General features: G+C 28.2%; 4 protein-coding genes across 4 annotated transcripts; all 4 read left to right on the plus strand.

Annotated features, from left to right (window-relative positions):
• The first annotated feature begins 3641 nt into the window (after positions 1-3641).
• Positions 3642-4155, plus strand: LOC124419525 (chymotrypsin inhibitor-like). The gene is made up of 2 exons (XM_046949393.1): positions 3642-3770; positions 3861-4155. Exons 1-2 carry the CDS (start codon positions 3701-3703, stop codon positions 4031-4033), a joined length of 243 nt encoding a protein of 80 aa, XP_046805349.1. The 5' UTR covers positions 3642-3700; the 3' UTR covers positions 4034-4155.
• A 1066-nt stretch (positions 4156-5221) lies between these two features.
• LOC111689579 (chymotrypsin inhibitor-like) lies at positions 5222-5702 on the plus strand. Its single transcript, XM_023452047.2, has 2 exons — positions 5222-5384; positions 5459-5702. Exons 1-2 carry the CDS (start codon positions 5309-5311, stop codon positions 5629-5631), a joined length of 249 nt encoding a protein of 82 aa, XP_023307815.2. The 5' UTR covers positions 5222-5308; the 3' UTR covers positions 5632-5702.
• A 1222-nt stretch (positions 5703-6924) lies between these two features.
• On the plus strand, positions 6925-7534 carry LOC111689583 (chymotrypsin inhibitor). Its single transcript, XM_023452052.2, has 2 exons — positions 6925-7297; positions 7360-7534. The coding sequence occupies exons 1-2, from the start codon at positions 7231-7233 to the stop codon at positions 7524-7526; spliced, it is 234 nt and encodes a 77-aa protein (XP_023307820.2). The 5' UTR covers positions 6925-7230; the 3' UTR covers positions 7527-7534.
• A 1359-nt stretch (positions 7535-8893) lies between these two features.
• LOC124419870 (chymotrypsin inhibitor-like) lies at positions 8894-9259 on the plus strand. The gene is made up of 2 exons (XM_046950721.1): positions 8894-8966; positions 9038-9259. Exons 1-2 carry the CDS (start codon positions 8897-8899, stop codon positions 9205-9207), a joined length of 240 nt encoding a protein of 79 aa, XP_046806677.1. The 5' UTR covers positions 8894-8896; the 3' UTR covers positions 9208-9259.
• Positions 9260-13422: the final 4163 nt, after the last annotated feature.

Raw genomic sequence — 13422 nt, forward strand, 5'->3', positions numbered from 1 at the left:
TATAAATTCTATATACATCTTCTTAGAAACTTTTTAGATAACTTAAAAAGAAAAAGATACTTTTTTCCCTAAAAAGAATGGCAAAAAATCGCCTTATTTAATTTTTTTAAATTAAAATGCCTATAATTTTGGACTTAGTCATGATTTTTACATAATTGTTTCACTGCTTGATATATAAACTTGTTGTTAAGCGAAAAAAAATCAAAAAACTAAAGTAAGGACGGTAAAAATTTAAAAATTTTAATTTTTAAATGTGAATATCTCCTAAACTATAAGAGATAATTTACTGCTAAGTACGTTCTTAATTATTTTGTAATCATTTAGTAACGGGTTTCGATAACCCCGCCCCTGGTATAGATATAATAGGCAAAAAACCAAAAATCCCATTTTTGGGATTTTTTAAAACTTTTTTGGGAATTCCGGGATTTCTAATAAGAAAATAAGAGTATATGCAAGTTCAGGTGAGAAAATATAAAGAGAGTTGACATTGGTTTGAGTATTTGAACGTTGCGAACCATAACGTGTATTGGTATTGTTGTTATTTTGATTATTGTTGTTGCTAACTGGTTGCATAATATTCATATTTTGCAAACGTTTCGTACTATTGGCTTCGATTAAACGATTAATTTGATAGTAATCAATACTAGAATTATTATTGTCATATTCTTAGTAAATGTTCTGGATTTTGTATTGGAGAATTCGTAAGGTTATTATTATTTCCAGTTATGTCTAATAGAATATCATTGGTAGCTTGTTGTGTGTTTTCAGGTTCATTTCCCAGAGACATACTTGTCAGTATTAGAAGGATCGGATTCTTGAAAAAGATTACGGTTTGAAGTTGAACGTGCATTGTAGGTTCGTGCCATAGCACCCCTGCATTTTTTCTTAATGATTGGTCTAAATGTTGCAGCATTAGCGTTTACTACCAATCTACGTATGTCACAAAGTCGACATGCACGTTTGCATACCGGGCATTCAGAACTGGTAAAAAAAATGTGACTCAATACAAGATCTATGGAACGCGTGCGAACATTTCCGGTTAAACTTTTTTTATATAAAGTATAAACATTATTTAAATGTGTGTTTTCTTAAGGATCATTAGTTTATGTTATGATTGAAATAAATAGAATCAAATACATTAACACTAAATATAAAAAAACTGGGCTATGGAGTATTGAACAATATTAAATATATTTCTAAACTAAATACCACAGCTAATAACACGTATTTTCTTTAACTATATCTAACGTACATCGGTCAAATATTCGCATACAGCACAATATATGAATTGCTTTTTATGTACACTACTTAGTAGCTGTTACCGTATTGTAGAACTAAAAATATTTAAAATATTGTACAACACTGCTGAAAATCTATAAATTTCTTAAAAAGAACTCAACTAGTTTATAAAAAGCATACAGGTATTAAACGGTCACACAGTGGTATAGGAAAAAAAGAGGCAAAAACAATAGGTAGGCATGTTATATATCAATGGAAATGTGATTTTGTATATTTTTCAAAACTGTATATAATTTTAAAAAATTAAAAAATTCGCGAAATACTCTTTTAAAAAAAAATGAAAAATGTTTTTATTCAGTTTTTGCGAAGATACAAATTTTGCAATTAAAATTTTATTTATGAATATTTTTTGATAAAATTTTACTGTTAAGTAGATATTTTACTCAAAACGCAAAATTAAATAGAAATTTCGAATTTTCCTATTAGAAATCCCGGAATTCCCAAAAAGTTTTAAAAATTCCAAAAATGGGATTTTTTGGTTTTTTGCCTATTATATCCATACCAGGGGCGGGGTTATCGAAACCCGTTACAAAATAATTAAAAACATATTGGATCATATAAAACAGGTCACTATAATTTAATATCGACTATGCGATTTGAGAATTTTTGCTCAAAATTGAATTTTCTATAAAAATAGGGTTTTTTTGGATGGACCTGGTCCCCTCGGTATCAAAACTTTTTAGTTTTTATTTCATTTATTGTATTTTATGTAAAGTTGGCTTTCCAAAAAAAATAAATTCTATATACATCCTCTTAGAAACTTTTTAGATAACTTAAAAGGAAGAAGATACTTTTTTCTCAAAAAAAAAAAAAATGGCAAAAAAGTCGCCTTATTTTAATTTTTCAAATTAAAATGCCTATAACTTTGGACTCAGTCATGATTTTTACATAATTGTTTCACTACTTGATATATAAACTTGTTGTTAAGCGAATAAAAAAATGGCGAAAATCGGGAATATTTGGACCCGCTATTATCAAAAAAAAAAAAATAAATAAATAAAGTAAGGACGGTAAAAATTTTTAAATTTTAATTTTCAAATGCGAATATCTCCTAAAATATAAGAGATAATTTACTGCTACGTGCTTGATGAGGAGATTCTATATACGAATTTTTTTAAATCGGAACTCAAATGAAGAAATAGGATCGTTTTAAAAATTAAACATAGCGGAGGTGTCCTAATTTGAGGACCCCCGCCGGGCCCCTGGTAGGCCTATAAGGTCCAAATTCAAAACCTAAACTCGACATCACCTCTTCTTTGTGCATACCAAATTTCATTATCGGATTAACCGTTTAGAAGTTATCGAATTATTTCATTAAGCGGCCAATTCACAAGCTAGCGCTTCTTCCGTTGGATTGAAGACCAAGGTTCTTCAATGGGCCCGGCATGTTTGGCCATTTTAATAATTTATAAAAACGAATTTTGAAATGAATTTAAAATAATTATATATAAAAAAAATTGAATTGAACTGCAAACCCTTAATTTTTTTGTAAAAAATAGTAGTTTTTTACAACCTTGCTCTTTGTAAGGCTTGGGAAATTTTAAAAAAACTGTTATACTATATAGAAAATAATTGCCATTTTTAAAATTAATAAAACACTTGTTTTTTAAACACCAAATCGTGAACACCAATTTTATATTTTTTTCGCATCGGCTATTTAGTGTTTTTTTTAATAATGGGTCTATTTAATTTAGCAAAAACTTTTGCTAAACAGTCAGCTTTCCAAAAAGTATAAATTCTATATACATCTTCTTAGAAAGTTTTTAGATAACTTAAAAAAAAGATACTTTTTTCCCCAAATTAAGAACAATAAGCTTTGAGTATATAAAGGAATCCAAAACAACAACGCAAGATTTGATAAATCGTATTGAAGCAGAAATTAAAAGCTTGGAACCTATAACAGTCGAAATAGAAAATTATTCGTTTAACATGTCCTATGATTTAAAACTTATAATGATTGATGGGAAAGTTGGAAATGCCATTACAGGAACATCATCTTGGTATTTCTACATATGTGGTGATAAAAAATCAGAATTTTCAAATATTTCCAAGCAAATGTCAATAAATGAGGAAACATTACAATTTGGAATATCCCCCCTACATGCTCGCATACGATTTAAAGTGTATGATTTAAAGTACAGAAGCATACCGGAAAATGCAAACAAAAGTGTAAATAACATCAAGGAGTTAATGGAAATGAGAGCCAGTGAGAAAAGAAGAATTCAAGAGGAATTTAAAAAGCGGATGGGATTAAATATTGATAAATCACTCACAGGATATTGAAGCACAGTAAATAAGAAAGTAAGTATATAAGCACCAGCAAATACAGTTTAATTATCAATTGTTTTCAAACCTAATTACAAACTTTAAAACTGCAATTAAAAACCAAAAAGAAACAAATATGGCAAAATTGTTCCAAAATATTTTCTTTGTGTTAGTCGTTGTTCTTGCTTTTGTAGCAGCCACGCAGGGTAAGTCAACTGAGTCAATCACAGAGTTTAAATAATAAAATCTCTATTTTTGCACTTGATTCTATTTCTAAATTTTTAATACATTTTCAGCCGAAGATTGTGGCAAAAATGAAGAGTTTAACACATGTGGCTCTGCCTGCCCTGATAGATGTGGTGAATCTGGTATGAGAGCCTGCTCCATGCAGTGTGTTGTTGGTTGCCAGTGCAAACGAGGTTATATGCTCAACTCCAAAGACGAATGTGTTCTTCCAGAAGATTGTTAATTGAAGAATTTGTTTTAAGTAATATTCCAAATTAATATGTAAATCTACACATACTTACTTACATACATATGTATATAGAAAATAAAAAAAAAAAATTATATCAAATATATTTTGATAATGCAACCAAAGAGGACTGTAATATTAATCTGGAACTATAATTTCTGTCTAAACAACAACAGGCAATTGTATCATTTCATAAAGGTATAGTCTAGCGTATAATCTAGTCTATAGACTAGTCTATAGTGTAGTCTAGTCTATAGACTAGTCTATAGTCTGGTCTATAGATTAGCCTGTAGTCTAGTTTCTAGACTAGTCTATAGTCTAGTCTATAGACTAGTCTATAGTCAAGTCTATAGACTAGTCTATAGTATAGTCTATAGTCTAGCCAACAGTCTAGTCTATAGTATAGTCTATAGTCTAGTCTATAGTTTAGTCTATAGTTTAGTCTATAGCACAGTCTAAAGTCTAGTCTATAGTCTAGTCTATAGTATATTCTATAGTCTAGTCTGTAGTCTAGTCTATAGTCTAGTCTATAGTCTATGGTCTAGTCTATAGTCTAGTCTATAGTCTAGTCTATAGTCTATGGTCTAGTCTATAGTCTAGTCTATAGTCCAGTTTATAGTCCAGTCTATAGTCTAGTCTATAGTCTAGTCTATAGTCTAGTCTATAGTCTAGTCTATAGTCTGGTCTATAGTCTAGTCTATAGTCTAGTCTATAGTCTAGTCTATAGTCTAGTCTATAGTCTAGTCTATAGTGTAGTCTATAGTCTAGTCTATAGCCTAGTCTATAGTCTAGTCTATAGTCTAGTCTATTGTCTAGTCTATAGTATAGTCTATAGTATAGTCTATAGTCTAGTCTATAGCCTAGTCTATAGACTAGTCAAATATAGTGTTATTAATATAATGTTTGTTTCAATTATTTTGTATCACACTGTTTATACTTAATCTACACATTATCAATAATTGTTTAAATGGAAATATGATATTTCGGAGAATTTTGATTTGTTTATAACAAGTTTGTAAAAACTTGAAATAGAGAATTGAGAAATAGAACAAACAAACTGAGCTTTAGTTAATAAGAAAAAGTACATACATATACATAGATATTTATATGTGAATGTATATGTATAAATAATCTTAATGTTAAAGTACAACATTTTAAAAGCATATAAGCCTTAGTATTGATAACAAACAAATTAGTTGTTTTAAAAACTTTAAATCAAACACTTTACTTGATATTCTTCAGAAAGATTTATTAAAATAAGAAAAGGAAATCATGGCCAAATTATTTCAACAAATTTTCTTAGTTTTCGCTATTATTTTAGCTTTTGCTGCTACCATACAAGCTCAAGGTAAGTACTCGAGAAAGTAATGCAATCTATAGTTACTAGAATATTATAATTAATTTTTTGACGTTTTTTTTCAGGCAAACAATGTCCTCCCAATCAAGAATGGAAAACCTGTGGTACTGCTTGCCCTGCTAGATGCGGTGAACCAGCTCCCAAATTCTGTACTTATCAATGTATTGTTGGTTGCCAGTGCAAGGATGGTTATATGCTTAAATCAAATGGTGATTGTGTGGCCCAAAGAGATTGTTAATTATTGGAATTAAGTTAAATTATTGGATGGATAAAGAATAAATTGTTTAAATGGTTAAGGAAAATATAAAATGGAAAGATTTTTTTTAATAATTTTTAAAAAGAAATGTTGCCGATACTCAGGAGAGCGATTTAATAGAACAGTTGACGACAATTTTTTTAAAAATTGTCTACACTATACGCACCGTTTCAAGAAGAAAGTTGCCGACACTCTAAACAAATTTTTTAATACAAAAGTTGCTAACATTTTTGGCAAGTTTAAATAGAGAAGTTGCTGACATTCTCAACAAATTCTTAATATAAATGGTGACGATAATCTGTACAACTTTTTCTTTACAAAATTGTATACACTATAGGCACATTTTTAATAAAATGTTGCCGACACTCTGAACAAATTTTTTTATACAAAAGCTGTTGATTTTAATAAGTTGCCGACACTCCGAATAGCTTTTCAATGGAAAAGTTGCCCATATTCTTTACAACTTTTCCATAAAATAATGATGATACTCTGGACAAATTTTTTTCTAAGTTGTCTACACTATAGGCACATTATTAAGAGGAAGCTCTGAACAAGTTTTTCATACAAAAGTTGCTGAAGTTTTGAACAACTTTTGAATAGAAGAGTTGCTGCACTCTGCGCTCTGCAAAGCTTTTCAACAGAAAAGTTGCCCACACTCTTAACAAATTTTCTATAAAATATTGAAAATAATCTGGACAAGCTTTTAATTCAAAAGTTGCTGACACTCTGCAAAGCTTTTCAACAGAAAGGTTGCAGACACTCTTAAAAACTTTTCCATAAAATATTGACAATACACTGGACAACTTTTATCACTAATTTAAAAGAAAGTTGCTGAGACTCTGAACAATTTCTTAATATAAAAGTTGCTGACAATTTTTAAATAGAAAAGTTGTCGACACTCTGAATAGCTTTTTAATAGAAAATTCCCTGATTTTAAATAGTTTTTTAAATAACCAAATTTTCAACAAAAATGTTGACAATTTTCTGGGCAACTTTTATTACAACTTTAACAAAACTCCAGAATAAGAAACTTACAGACACTCTGAACAGATTTTCAATAAAAAATGTCTGAAATTCTAAAAAACTTTTATATACAAAAGTTGCCGATAAACTGGACATCTTTTATACAGAAATGTCACAAAAACTGTGAATAGCTTTTTCATAAAAAAGTTGCAGAAATTCTAATAAAACACATTCTCATATAGAAAAGTTGCTGGTAAATTTTGCAATATTCTAAAGAGCTTTTTTATAGAAACGCAGCGGAGATAATTTTTTTTTAATAGAAATCTTACTTTTACTCTTCACTAATTTTTTATGTAAAAGTTGCCGGCACTCTGGACAACTTTCCAGTAGAAAAGTTGACAATGCTCGAAGGAAATTTCTAATAAAACTGAAAAGTCGCATTACGCCCTGATTGCTTACAATTTAACAAAATATTTCTAATATAAATCGTGTCTAAAAAGCTATAAAATAAATATTCTTAATAAGTTTCGATAAAACTGACTACCACTATATAAACTATTTAAACGTATCTTTTAAAATATATTAGTAATTATTCTAAACCTCAAAAGTTTACAAGTCATGTTACAATTCACCAAACTCATACTTTTACTATTAAGCTTTATATTTCTAGCTTTTGCTCAAGAATGTAAGTATTTTTAAGAAATTAATAAAATATCAAAATTTTTAAGTATTTTTTTAATTTTTCAGCTTGTCCCCCAAATCAAGAATATTCGACATGCATCTCCACTTGTCCGCCAACTTGTAGTAATCCAAATCCTAGAAGTTGTCATTTTTGGTGTAGATCGGGTTGTAAATGTATCAAAGGTTTTATTTTAAACGATAATGGTGATTGTGTGAAACCAAGTGATTGTTAAAAGGAAAATATATAAAGGGAAATGGTGTCTTTAATTTTAATTCTAATTGTTGTTTTTATTTATTTATTAAATATCTGTTAATCAATGTTCTAATCAAATATTTAGTTTTTAAAATACACTTCACTAAAGAAGAGTATTTGTTTTAATCTAAATGACTTTTCTTAATATAATAAGAACTTGCTAAAAATCATCGTCTCAGTTTTTTACGAAAAAGTTTCTGACAGTCGTTGCTTATTTTATAGAAAAGTTGCTGACAGTCATCACTACTTTTCTATATAAAACTTGCTGACAATCGTCACTACTTTTCTACAGAAAAGTTGCTGACAATCGTCCCTACTTTTCTATCGAAAAGTTGCTGACAGTCGCCACTACTTTTCAACAGAAAAGCTGATGACAGTTGTCACTACTTTTCTATAGAAAATTTGCTGACAGTCGTCACTACTTTTCTAGAGAAAAGATGCTGACAATTGTCTCTATTTTTCTATAGAAAAGTTGCTGAGAATCGTCACTACTTTTCTTTAGAAAAGTTGCTGACAATCGTCAAAACTTTTCTATAGAAAAAGCTGCTGCTGCATCTTCATTACTTTTCTATAGAAATGTTGCTGACATTATGGATTACTTTATCATAAAAAAGTTTCTACTTTTTTTCTATAGAAAAGTTGCTAACTTATTATTTTCTATAGAAAAGGTTCTCAAAATCGCCACTAATTTTATATAGAAATGTTGCTAACACTAACATTCCATTACACTTCCACACTACTTGTCTATGAAAAAGTTGCTGACAGGTAATTGGTGAGTGGAACTATTCTACATTTTATGGAAATATTAGATAAATTAGTTTGAATTAATTGAGACAAGCAAAATTGCCCTAAACTTTTGATTATTTTAAAGGGCATTTTCACTAAAAATTTCATTTAATTATTAATTATATTTTTAATTAACTTTTTTGAAATGAGCATTTTAAACGTTCTATAATTAAATTAAATACTAGGTGTTCTTAATAAATATGTAAATTAATATGTTCTATCTAAAAATCACTAGATACAAAACATCCAGAATGTATACAGAAACGTAGCTTTTAAAAGCAAACAATTACAGTCATGAAAATTGATTATCAAGTTTTCCTAAATTCCCCTCAATTGAATGCTAAACGCCCTGTGATTGCAGTCAATAAATAAGTACTTTTTTATTTAGCACAATTATTATTTTATTATTAACAAAATAAACAATATGTAAAAAATATAATTGTTTAAGAGATATTAAACAAATAATAACTAGATAAAGTATAATATTATAAAATGTGAAATGCAACAAATTAGTTGTCTCTGAGTAGTTGTCTTACAGAATACAAAAATTTTAAATTTTTAAAAATGTTTAAATCTCAACAAATAATCCTTTTATTTACTGTAATCATATTATCAGTGACTATTCAAGCTAATGGTGTGTTGGAAGAATCCTTTCAAAGTTTATACACAAACTATTTTAATTTATTTCTTCTTCCTGTTAAATAGCACAATGTGGTAAAAATCAAGAGTATACCGACTGTGGATCATCTTGTCCACTTAAGTGTAATGATAATTCCTTACAGATCTGCTCTTTAAAGTGTGTTGTAGGCTGCCAATGTAAACCAGGATATTTCCTTAAAAACAACATTGAGTGTGTGCTACCGCAGGAATGTTAAAAACAATTTAAACAAAGAACTTAAATAATTAATAAATAATTTAATTTTATATTCTTTTTACATGATTTATTTAACAATCTAACACCTAAAATAAATATTAACAAATACATATTTTAATTAAATAAATGTTTTTTTAAAAGCAATTTAATTTTAAGCTTTATTTTCAATATTACGTAAATTTCATATATTCATATAAATTTTATGCCTTTATTTACACAGTATTTAGAATTTTCCAATCAATCAACTTGTTGTAATAAAATTAAAAGGAAAAAAACTTTAATAAAATAACATAAAAATCGCGTGAGACATTTTTAATTAGAAAAAGTTAAAAAAAAACGTAAAATAACATGAAATTTCGAAATTGTTTGAAGCTTTATAAACTAACAAATTATAAGCTTGAGTAAATTAATTAAAGGTAGTAAGAAAATTTTAATTTAAACTTAAATACAAAGCCAATTTAACTAAAAAGTGTTTGAAGGAAAAATTAAAAAAAAACCAAACTAATATTTATTTTAAATTATTATTGGCAATAGTGTTTGTTGTGCCAGCCCACAGTGGTATAGGAAAAAAAAGAGGGAAATAATTCGGTAACTTCTAAACGGTTAATCCGATTTTAATGAAATTTGGTATGCACAAAAAGGAGGTGTTGTCGAGTTTAGGTTTTGAATTTGGACCTTATAGGCCAACCAGGGGCCCGGCGGGGGGTCCTCAAATTAGGACACCTCGGCTATGTTAAATTTTTAAAACGATCTTATTTCTTCATTTGAGTTCCGATTTAAAAAAAAATTTCGTATATAGAATCTTCTCATCGAGCACTATAAAAAATGTCGTCGTAGCAGTAAATTATCTCTTATAGTTTAGGAGATATTCGCATTTGAAAATTAAAATTTTAAAATTTTTACCGTCCTTACTTTAGTTTTTTGATAATAGCGGGTCCAAATATTCCCGATTTTCGCCATTTTTTTTTTTATTCGCTTAACAACAAGTTTATATATCAAGCAGTGAAAGAATTATGTAAAAATCATGACTGAGTCCAAAGTTATAGGCATTTTAATTTAAAAAATTAAAAAAAGGCGATTTTTTGCCATTTTTTTGGGAAAAAAGTATCTTTTTCTTTTTAAGTTATCTAAAAAGTTTCTAAGAAGATGTATATAGAATTTATACTTTTTGAAAAGCTGACTTTACATAAAATACGATAAATGAAACAAAACCTAAAAATTTTTGATACCGAGGGGACCAGATCCATCCAAAAAAAACCCTATTTTTTATATAAAATTCAATTTTGAGCAAAAATTCTCAAATCGCATAGTCGATATCAAATTATAGTGACCTGTTTTATATGACCCAATATGTTCTTAAGCATTTTGTAACGGGTTTCGATAACCCCGCCCCTGGTATGGATATAATAGGCAAAAAACCAAAAAATCTGCGATTTTTAATAAGAGATTTTTATTTAATTTTGGATTTTGAGTAAAAAAATCTACCTAACTGTAAAATTTCATCAAAAAATATTCATAAATAAAATTTTAATTGCAATTTGAAAAATTTGTATCTTCGCAAAAACTGAATAAAAAACATTTTTTATTTTTTTTAAAGAGTATAACGCGAATTTTTTAATTTTTAAAAATTATATACAGTTTTGAAGAATAGACAAAATCAAATTAAATCAATTAGGGAAAACTCAACACCTTTTAGAGAATTTACCTAGTACTATTATTTTCATCCATATATTTGTTAGGTATATTTTACTACCTAAATTTTTATGAATTTTTACAGCCACTTTTTACGATTAATCTTTTATTCTTTATCTCTAAAAAATTAACAAGTATTTATTTTATATAAAAATAGTCTTTATTTTTTATATATTAATATAATTTTGTAAAATAGTCGGTATCACAGTAGTCCATATCTTAAAGATAAAGTAAATCTTTAAATTCGTGAATATTTTCAAATGCTTACATTTTGTAGCAAATCCAACGTTTCCTTACAGTAGATAAAACAGGATCAGAAGATAGAATCAGATTATTAAAAATATTTTCATTTTGAGACTGCCTAGAACACTTCCTTGAGCTAAACTGATGAATATTCTTAAAGTCTCTATTCCTCGATTCTTGGGGTTTTTTGGTAAGCACTCCTAAAGGCAGAATATTATGTTCTATGATCACCTTTCCATGATATAATATCTTGTGAACTGTAGGTGTCATTTCTTTCCAGGGATATAATTCCAAAAGTAATTTAGAAACTTTTGTAGAATACTCTCCAAATTTTGTTGCGTTCACTTTTTGCTTTCTATTTATCGCCATTAGAATAATATTGACCTTTTGTAGTAAATCCATATTAATTCCGGTTATTTCGGAAGTAGTTTCAAAATGTTTGAAAAAGCGTCTAGCGGCATTACCATCGTTTGTGCTTCAATATCCTGTGAGTGATTTATCAATATTTAATCCCATCCGTTTTTTAAATTCCTCTTGAATTTTTCTTTTCTCACTGGCTCTCATTTCCATTAACTCCTTGTTGTTATTTACACTTTTGTTTGCATTTTCCGGTATGCTTCTGTAATTTAAATCATGCACTTTAAATCGTATGCGAGCATGTAGGGGGGATATTCCAAATTGTAATGTTTCCTCATTTATTGACATTTGCTTGGAAATATTTGAAAATTCTGATTTTTTTTATCACCACATATGTAGAAATACCAAGATGATGTTCCTGTAATGGCATTTCCAACTTTCCCATCAATCATTGTAAGTTTTAAATCATAGGACATGTTAAACGAATAATTTTCTATTTCGATTGTTATAGGTTCCAAGCTTTTAATTTCTGCTTCAATACGATTTATCAAATCTTGCGTTGTTGTTTTGGATTCCTTTATATACTCAAAGCTTATTGGTCTACAAAAAGCTTTGGATCCTGGAGTCGAATTGTTCCAAATTTGGGGAAAAAAGTATATTTTTTTTAAGTTATCTAAAAACTTTCTAAGAAGATGTATATAAAATTTATACTCTTTGGAAAGCTGACTGTTTAGCAAGAGTTTTTGCTAAATTAAATAGACCGATTTTTTTGCTACACTAAATAGCCGATGCGAAAAAAATATAAAATTGGTGTTCACGATTTGGTGTTTAAAAAACAAGTGTTTTATTAATTTTAAAAATGGCAATTATTTTCTATATAGTATAACAGTTTTTTTAAAATTTCCCAAGCCTTACAAAGAGCAAGGGTGTAAAAAATAATTCGGTAACTTCTAAACGGTTAATCCGATTTTAATGAAATTTGGTATGCACAAAGAGGAGGTGATGTCGAGTTTAGGTTTTGAATTTGGACCTTACAGGCCAACCAGGGGCCCGGCGGGGGTCCTCAAATTAGGACACCTCGGCTATGTTAAATTTTTAAAACGATCCTACTTCTTCATTTGAGTTCCGATTTAAAAAAATTCGTATATAGAATCTCCTCATCAAGCACGTAGCAGTAAATTATCTCTTATAGTTTAGGAGATATTCGCATTTGAAAATTAAAATTTAAAAATTTTTACCGTCCTTACTTTATTTTTTTTGATAGTAGCGGGTCCAAATATTCCCGATTTTCGCCATTTTTTTATTCGCTTAACAACAAGTTTATATATCAAGTAGTGAAACAATTATGTAAAAATTAAAATAAAAAAGTATCTTCTTCTTTTTAAGTTATCTAAAAAGTTTCTAAGAGGATGTATATAGAATTTATACTTTTTGGAAAGCCGACTTTACATAAAATACGATAAATGAAATAAAAACTAAAAAGTTTTGATACCGAGGGGACCAGCTCCATCCAAAAAAACCCTACCTTTTATGAAAAATTCAATTTTGAGCAAAAATTCTCAAATCGCATAGTCGATATTAAATTATAGTGACCTGTTTTATATGATCCAATATGTTCTTAATTATTAAAAAATTCGCGGAATACTTTAAAAAAATAAAAAATGTTTTTTATTCAGTTTTTGCGAATACACAAATCTTTCAATTTGCTATAAAATTTTATTTATGAATATTTTTTGATGAAATTTTACAGTTAGGTAGATTTTTTACTCAAAATCCAAAATTAAATAAAAATCTCTTATTAAAAATCGCAGAATTTCCAAAAAAGTTTAAAAAATCCCAAAAATGGGATTTTTGGTTTTTTGCCCATTATATCCATACCAGGGGCGGGGTTATCGAAACCCGTTACAAAATGATTAACATATTG

Source organism: Lucilia cuprina, chromosome 4 (genome assembly GCF_022045245.1).
Source record: "Lucilia cuprina isolate Lc7/37 chromosome 4, ASM2204524v1, whole genome shotgun sequence".
In the NCBI taxonomy this organism is placed as follows: domain Eukaryota; kingdom Metazoa; phylum Arthropoda; class Insecta; order Diptera; family Calliphoridae; genus Lucilia; species Lucilia cuprina.